Source organism: Malaclemys terrapin, chromosome 1, assembly GCF_027887155.1.
Source record: "Malaclemys terrapin pileata isolate rMalTer1 chromosome 1, rMalTer1.hap1, whole genome shotgun sequence".
Classification (NCBI taxonomy): domain Eukaryota; kingdom Metazoa; phylum Chordata; order Testudines; family Emydidae; genus Malaclemys; species Malaclemys terrapin.
Genome location: NC_071505.1, coordinates 224,102,728 through 224,120,772, shown reverse-complemented (window position 1 = coordinate 224,120,772; position 18,045 = coordinate 224,102,728). Strand labels below are relative to the sequence as shown.

Genomic DNA, 18,045 nt, shown 5'->3' with positions numbered 1-18,045 from the left:
TTTTTTTGTGACTTCTCCTTTCCCAAATAATCTCCCAGGCACACATCCTCAAAGATATTTAGGTGCTTAACACCTACTGAAATAATCTGAGTGAGGCACCTAAATACCTTTGAGTATCTGTGCCTAATTAGAGCTGAACAGATAAAAATCTAATATAAAATAAATCATCTGCCTGGTAGAAGTATTTAACTAAAGGACAAACCATATTTTATTAGAAATGTTGCAGAAACTTTTAAAACATCACTTAAGATTGGGTCTTGCCTACTATAGGTAGCCCTTAATGATTTGCCCATACAGAGCATAGATGAGATAATATCATAAACCTAAACAACAAATAATTAACCTTGAAATGCAAGTTGAAATAGGTTTGTTTTCTCTTGAACCTTAAATGCTGACATGCTCTAAGAATTTTTAATTTGACTTGAAAGAGTCTCCTAAAATAATTTGAAGTTACATTAATTAAAGATTCTGTTAACATGAGACTTCGTTTATATTCTAGCAAATTCCAACAAGTCATAAGGATAAGAGTGACATTCTATACCTTGCAATACATTGATCTCTTATAAAAAAAAACATTTTTCTTTAGGGATATTTTTGCTCACAAAGTTTATCCATCATTTTATAAAATTAGTAAAAAAATATAAGCCAATATAAACATAGACAGAGAGAGAAAATGGGAACCAAAGACCCAAATTGTCCCCTCCCACAAAACCTATAAGACAACTGGGAAGTGTAGTCCATCTAGGAAACCTGGCCTATAGCGTAGAATCTGAATTACATGACACATTTGAGTTATCACTCCCAAGGCATCATGGCATATTTCCAAAGCATTGATATATAATTTTTTTCAGATGAAAGGTGTTCAGCTTTTCAACAAAACATCAACATTTTCTTCAGAAAGCAGACATTTTAATGAGGAAAAATTCATCTAGTCCATAAATCAAATTTCCATCAAAAACAGTTTTGATGGAAAACTTTTGATGAGCTCTGGCCAATGTGTGCTCATAGAATTAAGACTGGATGTTTCTTCTAAAAGATATACTCTGGGAGTTATTTTGGGCAAGTTCTACTGCCTGTGATATACAGGAGGTCAGACCAAATGATCACAGTGGTCCATTCTGGCCTTGGAATCTATGAATTCTTGGCCTGCAGAAGGGAGAATTTTTACCACAGATCTCTCATGGAAACAGCCACAGCCAACGGGAAGGGAGTGAAGTGGACAGATAAATAAATACACGCAAATAGTTTATTTGTTTTTCTTTAGAATGATTTATGGGTATTATAGCAATTCGTTTCAACGATGGGCTTTTCACAGGTTTTACAGGCCCTTTAGGGCTGAAAAAAAGAATCTTCCTAGTTCAAAGGTTAAAAGTTTATTGCAGTGTTTTCCTTACCTCATGTCTAAGTTTGGCTTTCTGGCTCAGCACGTTAATATTGTATTTTGTTGTTGGGTTTTTGTTTGTTTGTTTGTTTGTTTGTGGGGGGTGTTGTTTTTAACCACCAGAAGTTCAATAAGTACAAACAGTATGGAATGGTGTAATGTACAACAGAAAAAAACTGCTCTGACCTGTGTGTTGCAAGGTGCCAGTCTAGACACACTGTACCCTAGCTGCTCTTATGGTTCAGCTGAAATTTACAGTGTGTGGAATATCATAACAATAAGCTCAACTAGTCATTGTTAATACTCTGAGTAATGTCCCCCACACTAGGATTGTAATGCAAAAATCCATATTTATCTAAGCTTTCCCTTCACAGCCTTCTGGATTAAGCCATATATATTGTCAGATCCCATGAAGAGCAAAATTGAAGCTCTGTTGTTGCTGTTGTGGGGGGTTATTTTTTCCTTTTTTTATTAGAGAATAATCCATTGAGGAAATGGCTTGAAATGAATGGAGAGTGGATATTGTTACAAGAGAAAAAATATTTTTTCTACCTCTCTATATATTAGGCATAACTTTTGTAATGCTATTGTGTTTGGTTCCGGGTGATAGCTATATATTTTTGGTCCCTATTGCTCATGCTAACCCTGTTAGTTGTTAAATGTCCATATGTTGAGTTTGCCAAGAAGAAAGCTGGCTAAGCATGTTTGGTTTGGGGATTGTATATCTTTTAAACTATGCATTGTTCTAGTGCTTCCTGGTGAGGTCAGAGAGAGCCTGAATTAGTAATAACGTGCAGAAAGAAAGGCAAGTGGCTAGGCACTTTTAGTGCCTGACTCTGTACAGTGGTTGTGCCAGTGTTTTTTAAACAGGTATAACAACTAAAAATCCAACAGAAGGGTTAACTTGTCTGTATTTCTTATCTTCAGTACAGTATGTATTAAGAGTGGCATTTCTAACACGAGATTCAGTATTGCTCTATAAATGATTTTGTTAGTCCTTCCCCTATATAATATTTCTTGTTCTATAGAGCATGCATGTAGAAAAACTTCATTGTTAGAAATGTTGCTAAAATTTTATTGGTGTCCAAGTGACTTACTTTGGGGGAGGGGGTTATTTTATTTTATTTTATTTTATTTTATTTTTTCATTTATTTTTATTTATTTCAGGAACACTGATGCACCATTTCTTCTTTTCCTGTCCTACCTTCAAGTCCACACTGCTCTATATGCATCAAAGGATTTCAAAGGAAAGAGCAAACATGGCTTATATGGGGATGCTGTAGAGGAAATGGACTGGAGTGTAGGTATGTTGCACATTTATCTTAAATGAGTTTAAAAATTTTCACAGATGTTTCTTTAATCTTCATTAGAAATTTGTGACGATTCCACTGCATGCAAAATCTGCTCTGGTAAGGGGAAGACTAAACAATTACTATGTATTAATACTGATTCCTTAGATGCTGTGTCATGCTCAGATGCTATTGATACTGTGTCCCCCTTGGTATCATATGAAGTCAGGTTAAATTCTGCATGCTGCAAGTCATCAGAGGGAAAGCTGAGTTAAGGAGACTTCATAGGGCTGTCATCAAAAGAACTAATGATAAAATAACTGCAAAGTCTTAATATGTACTGTTATTGTTAATTCTTAGTAAGCACAATATATAATTCTTCCGTATTGGTGAAATCAGTCAAGTAGGGTCCACTTCTCTGGGCACAATACAGCTAAAAGGCAAATAAGTCACCTCTCAAGGCACAAACCCTCTGATGTCGCAGAGAACAGTAGGTTATCAAATTGTTCAATGGGCCTGCTTTATTTCTAGGCATTTTGGAATGACTCTCCATTTCTAGAGGTAATCACCTGTGAAAACAACTCACAGTTCATACTTGAAACAATCAGGCGAAAGTAGAACAGTACTAAAAGATAATGAACATCTTGCATTCCTCCTCCCTACCTGACCCACGCCAATTCTGGTTTTAGTAAAGCCAAGTAAAAAATTACTTTCTTCAAATAAGCAATATTTACTAAATTACTATAAACAGACTTTCATCTCAATATTAGATGCATGCTTAATAATACGCTTTCAAACAATGTATTTTGATTGCAAGCATGTAGAGTTCAACTCCATACACATTTCTATTCATCTTATCAAGAAATTCTGACTACAAATAGCAAGGGATGAATGGGCTGCAGTGATTGTTCAGCAAGGTACATAAAGGGATTTGTAATATAAATAAGGTAATATTTGAATAGATAGGTAAAAAGCATGGAAGTTGTGAAGCATTTTAAATGGGACAAGTATCCTTCTTGTATGCAACTAGACCTCAAAAACTGTTCGCTATATGAAGTTTATTCAAGTGAGGGAGACTTGCACTGAATCTTTCTTATGCCCTCAATTTTCACCACTCCTCCTGGTGCTTTGGTAATCACTATGACTAAGTTGGTTGTTTACTACAATCTTAGCATGAGACTGCCATATGTTTGGTGAACATTCATGTTGTCATGCCCTCCAAACCATTAGCATGTCTGGGACATCATGTCTTTTCCTCTACCTCTGCTTCCAGTTTGGGATCGTCATACACAGTGGTAAGGATTAGGCAAATCTAATTCACTACTTGTTACTTCCAATCGTTACCTCAGCTTAACTTTGTTCACCTGTTGAGACAGTTTACAGTTGTGGCCACTGAATACAAGCAACTAGTTGGAGACAAAAGCAACAGACTAGCTGTTCCTGAAGCACTAGTATTGTAGAGTTGTTTGTAGATTGAGTGTCACTACTTATATTCAGGTACCACTGGACTCTCAGGAAATACTTTAAATATACCAAGCAGCAAGTTGCAACATCAAAAAGATATAGTTAAAACAATTTGGCATATACCAGATAGCCAGGATCTGGTTTTATTCTCCTAGATGTTTTGAATCATATGTACTCCATATTAAACAGAGATAGTTCCAGTCATGAGATAGTAAGCAACCTCTGTTCTTCCTCAGCCTATATTTCACTTTTCTTTTTTTTTCTTTTCTTTTCTTTACAATATGTCATAAAAGGATGTGTAGCAGCAGAGCTACACACCCAGGGCCAGATCCTCAATTAGTGGAGCTCTGCCAGTTTATCCCAGCTGAGGATCTGGTCCCACAGTCTGGCTGTTTGGTGAGAGTGATTTGTTCTCAGGTTGCGTATTTGCTCCAAATGAAAAAGGAAAATTTTAAGTTCTTATGGATACATTCTCTTCCATAATTACAACTATAAAGAAAAGAACTGGTGCTGGGATTTTCAAAGGAGCCTGAGGTAGTTAAGTACCCAACTCCCATGGAAATAGGCACCTAACTCCCCTAGGCTCCTTTAAAAATCAAAGCTTAAATGCCTGAGAGTAAGAGTAGGTCTGACAAACTAGACATTTAATGTATTGCTCACATCAGTGGCCAGCACACCGACTTTGATTTCTACTCGGGTACCTCTTCAGCATCTGTACTAGGAAATACAAACAATATTACCTGGAACAGCTGGCCTGAAAAAATGCAAAGCTGCAAATTTCCCTTTAAGGGAAGTTTGATCCTCTGTCGACCAAACATAAGTAACTAGCTACACAAGAAAAATACAAATTGGGCAGGGGGGACCATAGAAATGTCAACTTGACATGAAGGGTTGATTCACAAAAGGACTTAGGCACCTAACTGCCACTTTAAGTACCTACATCGCAGAATCAGGCCCCACTAGGATTCACAAAGCCCCCGCTTAGGTGCTACCAAACACTGTAGACTTCTAAACTCAGTCGACACCCAATTTTTTGCTGTAAAATTTCCCTAAGTGCCTATGTTTCTTCTGTTCATGCACACTGCAATCCCATGCCAGTTATCTGGATGCCTAAGTCCCAGTGTGATGCATGAATCGGGGAAAGATAGGTGTTCCTCCACTTAACTTGCCAGCAAGACCCCATCTGGTAAGCATGCTCCGAACTCACCTACTCGATCAGGCCCCTGTAAATGACATGCTTACACAAAACAGCCAGGGCGGAGGTGGACCTCCCTCATAACTTTTAATCCAGTGGTTAGAGTACTAATGTGGGATGTGAAAGATTCATGGTTCAAGTCTCAACTTTGCTGGAGGGGAGAAGGAATCTGAACTGGGGTGTACGACATCTCCAGTGAGGGCCTGAATTGTAGGGCTATGAGATATTCCTAAGTGGGACTCCCTCAGTCTCTTCTGTTGAAGCTGTTCCACTGTGGATAAATCATTTAAGAAAAACTGAAGCAGGGGAATTGGATCCTGGGTTTCCTTTCTCCCAGGTGAGTTCTCTATCTACCATGCTACAGAATCATTCTCATGCTTGCTGCTCTCTCTCTCGTCCAATGACTCCTTCATTATTTGTCCACAGTGGAACAGCTTCAACTGGAAAAATTGAGGGAGCAACCCTTCTTCCCCCATCAGAATATCTTATAGCCCAGTGGCTAGGGTATTCATCTGAGAGGTGGCATGTTCCAGTTCATATCCCTTTCTCTCCTCAGGGCTTGAGTATCCTAGCCACTGGCCTAAAAGTTGTCTCCCTCAGCATCATGTGCCTAACTGTCTTTGTGAATATAGCCCAAAATCTTTAAATTAAAAAGTAACCTAATTATAGCCGGGCAAATAGAAAGTATAGAAAACCACATTAGAGCACTTAACTTGAAACTGGACACACCACCCTCAGTTGAGTACTTGAGAAACGTTTTGCTTTTAGTCTTCAACACGGTCATCCATGAGCTGTTCAATGTGGGGAAATGTCACAGAAAATCTTTGTTGGTGGGTAATGAGAAAGTGCGAACAGCTGTACTGTAGTTGTGACTGTCAGATTCCAGAGATTAAGAATTTGTGTCAAAAGCAGAAGCATGAAGGTGAATGAAAATTGTTCCCTGATTTTTTTGAGCCCAGTAATCAGGTCAAAAAGAAGGATTTCGCTTTCATAAAATACTTAAAGTAAGGAGAAGGCTTCTTAGTTGTGTCTATCCAGAGTGAGAATCTTCAATTAAGGAAAACTCTCCATTTTTTGAGACTTAATCACCTAACCAACTCTTAAAATAAATAGAGAGAGTTTTCCTTCTTAATTTTAGCAGGGAAGTTGACACAAAAGCAGGTGGATGAAATACTTTAAAAAAAAAAATTATGTTTGAGGCATGTTAAATTGATACTTGATGATTATGATTACAACCCATGTCCCAAATACTAAGTCCAAGCTCACAGGATAAGCTTTAGGATCCTGTATTTCTACTGATCATGCATGTTTCATGTGTATATAACAGCATTCAGTGCTTAAAGAGTTCACAGTTTTAATGCTGCTTCATATGACACGCCTTGCAGGGTTATTTTCTGACTAGTTAACATTTTAAATTTGTTTCACTGTAAGATAAGTACCTTATTATTTATATTAATGATAGTTAATAGTTGTAGCAGGTGAAATAACCTCCCACTGTAAAAATGAAAGGAGATGAAGAGACTATAATCCCTTTTTCTTGCTGTTACTTTTTTTAAATAACATAGTAGTGGATTTAATGTGGAAGTCTGAATGAATATGTGCTGAAATTATTTATGATAAAAATTAAACCACACAAATATAATCACTACAAAGAGTTCTGGAGCCCCCTATAGCCTTATGTTACAGCTGTGTGAAGACACACCTCTTCAGAGCTCTCTCTTCTGTTCTCCTTACAGTGTGTGTGTGTGTGGGGGGGGGCGTTGCGTAACAGAGAGCCTTTTATTCACCTGTAGAACAATCAGTGCTACATAGTTCACACAGGAGGAAGAGCTAGAAAATGCTATCTATACTCTGTCACAAACCAAACACCAGTAAGGTGTGGCCATTACATCGGGTGTCTTTATTATTATAAAGAGAATTCCATGAACTTTCCAATAACATGAAAAACAGAATCTCCCCTCCCTCACCATATTCCTAAGCAGATGTTGTCAACAAGGTGTACTTATGATGCTCCTTAAGAAAGGGGGGAAGAAACAAACTATTTTGGACATGAAGTTTCTGTTTGGGAATCTCCTTAACAGTGTGGATAGTTAGTGTAGAAGAGAAAATAGGTGGGTCCCACCTACAGTCAGATCACATTTAGAAATGAAGATTTCTGGATGTGATAGGATTCAAATTTGGAAAAGCCCTTGGCTGACTACAGGTAGATACAAGCAAGATACTTATATTACCCTATGATGGTGACTAGCCATGGACATGATCTTACTGTCTTGGACAGTCCTGCCCTATTGAGCGATGTTGGTATTTTCTTGTTGTATGCTAAGTAAATGGTGGTATGTCAGAAGTATGGGCAAAATTTGATAAAGGGGCATGTAGGAGAATCAAGGAACAAGATTTTCAGAAGTGTTTAATTATTTTGGGTGCCCAGCTTGAGACATCTGAAAATGAGTCTGAAAGTGCTGAGCTTCTACCCAAGCACTTTTAAGATGTACCTCACTGAACCACCAAAACTTAAGGCACCCAGAATGACTGGGGTGAAATCCTGGCCCCATTCATACCCATTTGAAAATCATAGCAAATACTTTATGGTCTGACTACCCAATATCACCAGGTGTGTTACCAAAATTCAGAGCTCACATGCCATGAACGTAATATGGAGAAACTTTGGACTTCAGAATCATACTTACTATATAGGCTTTATAGAGAATGAGTCCTAACACTGACCTTTCCTGCTGTATAAAGTCCAGAAAAGGAGTTTAAATGAAGCAGTTAAAAAGCATGCTGCAAATGTTACTCCTGTCCTTGGAAAAAGTAGTTTACAAAAGTATGATTCCATTTTGTTTATTTTTACTAAGAAAGTGAGGCTTTGAGACTGAAGAATAGTCTGACATTATTATTATTATCCTGTAAGTTTGACTCATAGCTGAGCAAATAGTAAAGTGAACAATAGCATCTTTTGGCTATTAAACCCAAGACAATGATTTCATAAATAAACCCTTTGACTGGTTTAAGCATTGGCCTGCTAAACCCAGGGCTGTGAGTTCAATCCTTGAGGGGGCCATTTAGGGAACTGGGGTAAAAAAAAAACTGTCTGGGGATTTGTCCTGCTTTGAGCAGGGGGTTGGACTAGATGATCTCCTGAGGTCCCTTCCAACCCTGTTATTCTATGATTCTATTTAGATATGTGACTTGTTAGGGAAAAATTGAGATGAAGTGATATAAAAATATGAGTGTTATTTTCATGAATAAGGGTGCATTTTACTTTTTTAAAGCTTCGCAACATTCAAGAATATAGTCTCTTGTGTCATATATTTATAGGGGACAATTTACTTTGACCCCTGCATAACACAGGCCATAGAATTTGTTTCACTAAAACTTGCCTTCTCAAAAGATATCCACTCTTGATTTGCAAACCTCAAGAGATGGATAATCCACCACTTCCCTTGTTAGTTTGTTCCAATGGTTAATAATCCTCCCTGTTTAAAAAATTGTGGTACAAAGTCTTGTGGCCTGTTGGATTTACCATTTAGCCTAGATGACCATCAGTGTCTAGAAATACTTTCTTCCACTTCCAGCTTGTTAGGAAACTTCTCCCCCTTCTTTGCTGGTGAGGATCTGATCACAGTGGCTTATATACTTATCACTTCCAGACTGGATTACACACTGGGTCTGATCCTCAGCATAGCACCATTAACTTCAGTTGTCTTCAGACCAGCTGAGGATCTGCTCCAAAGTGTATGGATCTGAAAGTGGAAGCAATGCGCAATGCAAAATTTGTCAGGTTACCTCCTTAACAGGATGGGCTGCTGTGAGCATGTCACTCCAATGCCTTTATCTCTCCACGGGCTCACAGTCTGGTTTTATTGCCTGTTTGAAGCCTGATCTTTCAAAATATCTGTGGCTCAAGACACAGTTCCATTCGTGGCCTCATCCTCAGCCAAAGGAATCATCATGACCTGCCAAAGTAGTTGTGCTCCTCTGCAACAATGGAGATTATGGAGTCCAGGAAGAAGCACAGAAGGGGAGAGCAGCTGAAGGTCTATGCAATAAACTGTTGACCTCGTTACCAAATTTATCTGTTATATACTATACTGATGGGCCTGCTTAAATAAAAAATGTTAAAATAGGCATGTGATCCTCCCAAGGGCTTTCAATTACTGCAGCCACAAAGAGTTAGATGATAACTGCATATTTAAATAATGCTTTTCATCTGAAAGTGCGTGACAAACTTAAAAACAAATATACAAAAGTGTGTATCCAGCTATAGAATGAAATGCAACAGTTTGTAAGCACCGAGAGAATAATAGGTTCATAAGTAATAGCCAACATGGATTTGTCAAAAATAAATCATGCCAAACCAACCTATTTTTCTTCTTTGACAGGGTTACTGGCCTAGTGGATAGGGAGAAAACAGTAGATGTGATATAATATGATTTTAATAAGACTTTTGACAGTCCCACTTGAAACACTCATATGCAAATTAGGAAAATGTGGTGTAGATGAAGTTACTACTAGGTGGGTGAAAAACTGATTGAGAGACCATAATCAAAGAGTAATTATCAATGTTTTTCTGTCAAACTGGGAGCACATAGTTGGGGGGGTCATGCAAGAGTTTGTTCTGGGGATGGTATTAATCAATATTTTCATTCATGACTTGGAATGGGGAGTATGCTTATATAATCTGTGGATGACACCAAGGTGGGAGGGATTGCTAACTCTTTGGATGCCAGCTTTAACATTCAAAACGGCCTTAACAAATTAGAAAATTGGTCTGAAATCAACAAGATGAAATTCAGTAAAGAAAAGTGCTTCACATAGGAAGGACAAATCAAATGTACAACTACAAGATGGGGAATAACTGGCTAGCTTGTAGCGCTGCTGAAAATGATATGGGGGTTATAACGGATCATAGATTGAATATGGAGTTAGTAATGTGATGCAGTTGTGAAAAAGACCAATACCATTCTGTATTAACAAGAGTGTCATGTAAGACATGGGAGGTAATTGTTCTACTCTACTAGGCATTGGTGAGGCCTCAGCTGGACTACTGGGTCCAGTTCTGGGCCCCCCACTTTAGGAAAGATGTGGACTGTAGTGAGGCAGAGTGGCCTCCCTTTGAGCCTGTGAGCGAGGGATCACTACACTCGCGTAGGTAGGCAGAGTCAAACCAGCCCTGCTCCCTGCACAGGAAGCAGAGAGGCATGGTAGGAAGTCTCAGTGTTGAGCCCTGCAGCTCAGTTGGGCAGGAGCCAGGGAAGGAGGCAGATGCCCCTAGCAGAATGCTGGACCCGAAACTGCACTGTGTAGCGCCCTGCTCCCCAGCCATGGAGAGGAGTTACCAGGACTGCCATCAGCCACGTACCCTGAAGAGACTCATAGACTGTCAGGGTTGGAAGGGACCTCAAGAGGTCATCTAGTCCAACCTCCTACTCAGAGCAGGACCAATCCCCAGACAGATTTTTGCCCCAGATCTCTAAATGGCCCCCTCAAGGACTGAACTGACAGCCCTGGGTTTAGCAGGCCAATGCTCAAACCACTGAGCTATCGCTCCCCCCTGAGACAGAGGACACTGGGACCACAAAGCCCTGCACCAAGACTGTGGTAGGAAGTAGCCAAGGGAAACCAGACTTTAGTCCAGTTGGGCTGCCGGAGAGTGAGTCAGCATGTTTTGGTGAGATCCCTACTGACCCAGTGGCAGAACCATTCACCATTGTTAGTACCCTGGGCAGTGACCCAGTGGAGTAGGATGGGCCTGGGTCCTCCTACCCGCCTGCCATCAACCCCACCCCTGATTTGGCGGCCTGCTTCCCCTTGGCTGGATGTCCTGGTCCGTGTTTTTGACTTGCCCCAGCCAGAAGGCTGTGAGGCCCCCGACTGTGTTTGCTGGCTGCCTTATTCAGGAGGCCTAGGCTAAAGCCTGCTCCTTGCTGGGCCCCACCCAGAGAGCCAGAACCCCAGACTGTTTGCTGGCTGCCAAGAGGCTCAGCCTAAAGACTGCTAATTGCTCTGCCTCTTCCAGAGGGTCCGAATCTCAGACTGTGATCACCATCTGCCCTAGCCAGGAGGCTTGGTCTAGAGACTGCTTACTGCTCTGCCCCACCCAGAAGCAAGAGCTATAGACTGCTAATTGTTGCTTGTTGACTGACGCAGCGAGACAGATTGGCCTCCCTCCGAGCCTGAGACTGAGGGACCACTACATGGACAAATTGGAGAGAGTGCAGAGGAGAGCAACAAAAATGGCAATAGATTTAGAAATCCTGACCTACAAGGAAAGGTTAAACAAACTAGGCATGTTTAGTCTTGAGAAAAGAAGACTGGTGGGGATCGACCTGATAATCTTCAAATATGCTAAGGTGTGTTATAAAAAAGACCACGATCAATTGCTCTCTCTGGGTATGTCTACACTACAATTAGAAACCCATGGCTGTCCCATGCCAGCTGACTCGGACTTGGCTGTGCGGCTGTTTCATTGCAGTATAGACTTCTGGACTCAGGCTGCAATCTGAGCTCTGGGATTTCCCCACATCGCAGGGTCCTAGAGCCCGGTCCCCAGCCTGACCCCAGGAGTCTACACTGCAATTAAATAGCACTGCAGTCTGAGCCCAAATCACTGGGCACAGGCCAGCCACAGGTGTCTAATTGCAGTGTAGACATACCCTAACTCTCCTGAAGGATTGGGCTTAATCTTTAGCAAGGGAGATTTAGATTAGATATTAGAAAGTTTTCCCCTAACTATAAGGATATTTAAGCACTTCAATAGCATTCCAAGGGAGGTGTGGAATCCCTGCCATTGGAGGTTTATAAGAACAGGTTCAACAAACCTGTCAGGGATGGTCTAGGTATACTTGGTTCTGCCTCATTGCAGGAAGCATGACTGGATGACCTGTTGAAGTCCCTTCTACATTTCTATGATCCTAAGGGCCTGATCCAAAACCCATTAAAGTTAATAGGAATCATATCCATTGACCCCTGTGGCTTTGGATCAGACCCAACTGTTTTATACTGCACAACAAAGAATTACATCTTTGGAGAAGAAGAGAAAACTTTTGAAATTAGGATTGTATGAGAAATTTGGATAGGCAGAATACAATTAATGAAACTGGAATTTGTCCAGGACACCAATACTAGGACAATCAGCAACACTCCTACTCTTATGAAAACTATCATGGAGTCTAAATGATCACAAATATTCAGGAGGGCAGAAGAGAGGCGCTTCTTGAGATGCTGAAATATGCTCTAATTCATCTGTTAGTGTCTTCCATATGTAGAGCAGCATATATGGTGCATCTGTCTTTTATTAATAGAAACCCTTTTTGCATTCTAGAAATCTTGTGCCGAAGTTATAAATGCTCAGATTTTTAAACTTGAGAGACTATTTCTAATGAGAAAGTCATCAAAGGAAAGCATCATTTTTTATTTTTAAATTACTCAGCACTGAAACTGCATTCCTAGGAAATATGTATATATATTTTAAATTTACTATCCTATTTCTAGTATTAACTTTTTTTTATTCTTCTGGGAAATGGTATGACATTCAGCTAAACCTATTAAAACTGGCCCTTCAGTTAATCATAATATGTGAGCTGCTATTAGTGTGGCTCTCACAGCCATATTTTACTATGCAGGATTTGTATGCAATCAGCATTTATTTAGAATCCCACTCTATTAATTCCAATACGTGAAGGAATCATAAATCAGCAGTAAACTAGTGAACTCTGGATTATATTAAAAAGAAATAAAGATAGAGAATAATAATATGAGAAGCAAAAACAACACTCACTTATGCCCTAGAAAAAATGAATGAGGCACTCTTAATTTGTTGCTCTCAATTGTTTCCCTGTACAAGACTTCAGCATAGGGCTGTACGATAGGGGGCTAATTTTTCATTGTTTTGCATCTTCCGCAGTCATTTACACCTCCGCAAAGTGGATGTAAAGTGCTATTGAATCAGAATGGTAGCACAAAGTGAAAGGCAGCACACAGTCAGGGCCTGGATTATTAAATTCAGGCTGCTAATCAAGACTGAAGCACAAACAAAGCAGATTCAGGAAACTTAAAAGTGAGCCTGACAAACTTTAAGAGGATGACATATGTGATATAAGATACAGTTAACTTTGCATTTCTTGACTTTCTGTTGAGGTATGTCACAATCCTAACACAGATTGCCACAGAAACCACTAAAATTCTTTGGTGGGCCAGGCGGTATGACATTGACATTGGGTCCTGTCCCCAGAGGATGTGATGCAGGGTGGGTCATTCCTGCCTCGGGTGGAGGGGGGTTGAACAGTGAGTCTTCCATACACTCACCAGCAGTGATGGCTTCTGTCCCATGGGGCTGAGCCCAGCTTCTTGCTTTGGCCCGTTGGCTAGCACCACAGCATCACGTGATGCACACATCAGCCTGCAGGGGGGGCTCTCCCCCTGCAACACCTTGTCCCTTCCTGGCCCTGGTGCCACTGGATTGCCTGCCCTGATCTGGGCTGTAATGGGCAAAATGAACTGATCTGGTGGGCCAGATATGCCCCCCAGGCCACAGTTGGTCATCCCTGTTTTAGAAAATTAATTCAATTGTCAGGAAAGGTGGTTGATTAGCATCTATAGGAAATGGAATTTTTTTATCAGTCCACAAGAACAGATATGCTTTCGATAGTAAAGCACTTCCCCACACTATTCTGCCAGTCTGCTTTTAACTTTAACATTGGAGGACTATTTCTAGGGCTGAGAAGGTAGTTAAGACTCCAGGCCTATTTAGTCTTTGGCATTGCTGGTGAAATTGTCAACAAGGATACGGCACAGACATTTAGCTTGGTGTCTTTTGAAGGGTGGATACCTTCCAAACAGATCTGGGCTAAGACCCAAAGTCATTTCATATGTCATCAAACAGTAATGACTTTTAGTCACTACTGACTGGGGCTGGATTTAAGAGGTGACTTTGTAATGAAAGACTCCACATCCCATTTCCAGTGTGATAAACCTCCTGAGTCATCTAATTCCCACTTACATGCAGGTTTTTATAAGTAACATCTTTGTACAAAATAAAACTCCACTGAAAACATTATTTAGAAGATTATAAAGCACATAGGTAGCCACTTCTATAGTATTTTTTTAATCAGTCAAGTTTAATGATGTTGATTAACATTCAAGTAGAGTACTATATAATGTAAATCTCCTTTATAACGCATCAGATGCTTTCATTTGAAATTACACCATGGAAGAAATTTGCTGTCAGATGCTGTAGAGGCTTCATCAGCAACCAGTAGGGAAGGGGTTAATCTATGCCAGCACAAAAAGTTTTTGTGACTAGTGCATTTTATTTTGCAAACAAAATTTGTATCACTTCCAAAATTATATTTCACCCAAAGTTATGAAGCCCTGAAAATTGGGCCTCATAAAAGAAACACCGAGAGAATGTATTTTGTAGACTTGTGAACGGAAATGCTGCAATCAGCTAGAAAATTAACATTACTCTTGAGAAGATCTGAAGTTTCCGTAACAAGAAAAAAAAGCAAATGCTTGTATTAGGCCACCTAGGGATAAAAGAAACCCAACAACTCCACAAATTCCTCTCCAAACAATAAGGATGCAAAATTTTGCAATCAACAACTTTCTACCACCCACACATCTTCACAGAGAAGTAAGTTTTCCTCCTTACTTTTAATCAGTCATTGAGTTGAAATAGTAGGATATTGATGCTTGCTTAAAGTGAATGGGAAAACTAATTACGAATGGCAATCAAGATAACAAAGACAGTCTTGGCCTAAATTTACCACAGGATCTTCGCTGGCTTCTGCATATATCTTGACAGAGGCTGCTAGTGGTGCAAGTTCTATTTGGGGGAAAGTTGTAAACAGAGAGTTTGGAGGGGGATAGTACTACCCAAAGAGTGTGAAGAATATATAACCAGAGCAGCTGGGCATGTGACGATCCAGTGCCTCACCTTAACAGATTCTTTAGCAGGGATTGTTTGAAACTGTCATTAAATCTGTTCTGTCTCAGCAGAAACTTTGCAGGAAAGCATTAAGGATGAGTCCCCTATCCAGTGCAAGGAGCCAGGCTGGCACAGGAAGATGTGATTTATATCTCACTATGCCAGCTTTGGTGAATGTGCCTCTTGTGAAGATGAAACCGCTCAGCATTGACTATGAACATGATTTTATGATCCTTTTTCAACATCTGGACATCAAGCAATATCTATTTAGGTATTTATAGCTCACATAATCATTACATAAAGAATGTAGTTGAATAGTGAGGGATATTGATGATATAACTTACATCACTTTGTATGAGAAAGAAGCCCAAATTTGAAACAAAGAATCACAGAAACTAGAGATGGACAGACTTATTAAGGCATTTCATCCATATTCCTTATAGTGCAAGATACTGCCTGTAATGGCTTGTCCAGGACTCCTGGAGATCTAGTACAACCTATAAATAATTAAACACAAAAAGGACATTAAAAGAACATTAAGTCAAGCACTCAAAAGTTAGGAAATGCCAAAAGTGAGGTTGCCTGTGCAACCTTATTTCAGCTATCTTGTGTGTATACATTATGACACAGTGTTTACTTATGTTATCAAATATATTTTGTCCACAGGACCCACCTAATCCAGTGCTCAGGATGGACTATGCTCACTGAATGAGCAGCTATTCAATATTTTGTTTTCTCCTCGTTGTTGAGCATGTGGTCTTATTTACTGCACAATAGTCACAACCTCTTCTGAATACAGAATTGTTAATTTCTTCGTGGACTTTTCTGTGGCTCACATCATTATAATGTCTGAGTGCTTCACAAACAAATTAATTAATTTTCCTAACACTCCTGTGGAATGAGGGAATATTACTACTCCCATTCTACTGATGGGGAGCTCAGGCACATTAAGGTAACAAGCATCCATTAATTTTGCGTGTCTAGTTTGAGACACCTAAAACCTGATATGCACAATGGATCCTATCTCTCCAGTGAGGATGAACCAGAGAATGCATATCATGCATTGCTCTGTACTAGCTTCTGATCCGGTTCAAAGTCCTGATCTCCAGCGCTCTTAATGGGGAGGGAACAATCTGTCTTAATAGACATCTTTTTTTTTCTGTGCCCCACTACGGTAATCGCAATAAATTAGAATATTGTAGCAGACAGGCCCCAGAGTGATACATGCAATGAGTGGGTAGATTCAGAGCCTTCTGAGGCTATGTCTATACTACACATCACTGGCGGTGGTATGAGTTGTAAGTGTAACTATATTATGCAGTGAGAAGCACTGTGGTGTGTAGCTACGTGTGTCAATGAAAGGCTGTGCGGAGGGAGGCACCAAGGAAAAGTTTTGTAGCTCCCAGCTGACAGAGCCTTTCACTATGGCAAGGAAAGGCTCAATCTTTCCCTGCTGCCTCCCACCTGTCAGAACTTTTTCCTGCTGCCAGAGTCTTTCCCTGTGATGGGGAGGGGCTCCAGCAGTGGGGAGCTGCCAGAGCTTTTCCCCACTGCCTCCCTTGTGCCAGAGACTTTCCCCACTGGGGGATTCTTTTCCTGAGGAGAGGAAAGGCTCCAGCAGTGGGGAAGTGGTGGGACACTACACTGCTAAAAATATCAGTATAGACAGGAAGGCACAGCTTGGGCGAGTACAGAACATGTATGCTAAGTTCTGGCATACATACCCACACCCTTCAGGTGTGTCTTTCTTTACTTTACTTGCCTAACTCATGCCTCATCAGCTACACTGCTATTTGTACCCAGGCAGGGGTGGTGGAGAGGCATTACATGAGTATGTACTCCAGATGTTCCTGAAAGACGCGTGCAGTGTAACAGTGTGCCTTTTTGCCATTTTGAGGACTTAATGGAAGAGACCTATCTCTGTGTACAAAGTTTTCCTTCAATAACAGAGCTGTAACAGAGCAAGCCATGCCCTCTGGGAACACAACCTCCAATGGAAAATAATTAGGGTAGGGCTGGTGAGTTTGGGTCTTTTGAGGAAGAATCAGTATGAATCTCACGTTTGTACACGGGATCTAGACGCTATGGAGAAAAGTGCATTATAGATGCATACAGACTGGACCCATCTGAAGTGTGGTGATATCCCAGCATGACAAACATCTTGTCAGGCCTTCTCACTTGATTCCCCGTCCCCTCACACACCCATCCTTTTTCTTCTGTCTCAGAATAACCTTCACTTTACTTTACGTTTACTTGGAGAAGGAGGATGGTTCAGTGGTTAGGGCACAAGCTGGGGATTTGAGAAACCTGCATTCAGTTCCTAGACTTCATGTATGACTTTGGGTAAGTCTCTCTGTGCCTCAGTTCCCCATCTATAAAAATGGGACGAATGCCTGACAGGGTTGTTATGAGGCTAAATACAGTAAGGATTGGGGTATGCTTAGCTTCAATCATGGGCTTCATATAAGTATCTTAGATATATTTTTTTAATTGACTCTGTTTTAATTTCTAAAGCAGACTGGAATTTAAAAACAAAGTAGGACAGCATCAATCTGAGGAATAATATAAAACTTAGAAGTGCTTTAAGCTGAAAGAAAATTAAAGGATGGCATGCTCGTTAAATATAAACTTCTGTTTTTCTGCAAACCCACGCATAACTTGATCCTGGCTGTTTAAAAAAAATAACACAGGATGTCTCGGCCTTTGTAGCAAAACTATACAAAATACCAGTTTTGACTAGTTAAAATAGCTAGTTTGACAGGTACCGGTCTGCTCGTTATCCAGAATG

The 18,045-nt window shown here is 40.2% G+C and overlaps 1 protein-coding gene across 5 annotated transcripts in view; it reads left to right on the top strand.

Annotated features, from left to right (window-relative positions):
• Nucleotides 1-18,045, top strand: part of STS (steroid sulfatase) — a 153,667-nt gene that overhangs the window by 47,752 nt on the left and 87,870 nt on the right. For all 5 annotated transcript variants that reach the window (XM_054008226.1, XM_054008233.1, XM_054008216.1 and 2 more), the window contains one exon: nucleotides 2,549-2,685. In XM_054008226.1, coding sequence (XP_053864201.1) covers nucleotides 2,549-2,685 — 137 coding nt within the window. The remainder of the gene's footprint in view (nucleotides 1-2,548; nucleotides 2,686-18,045) is intronic.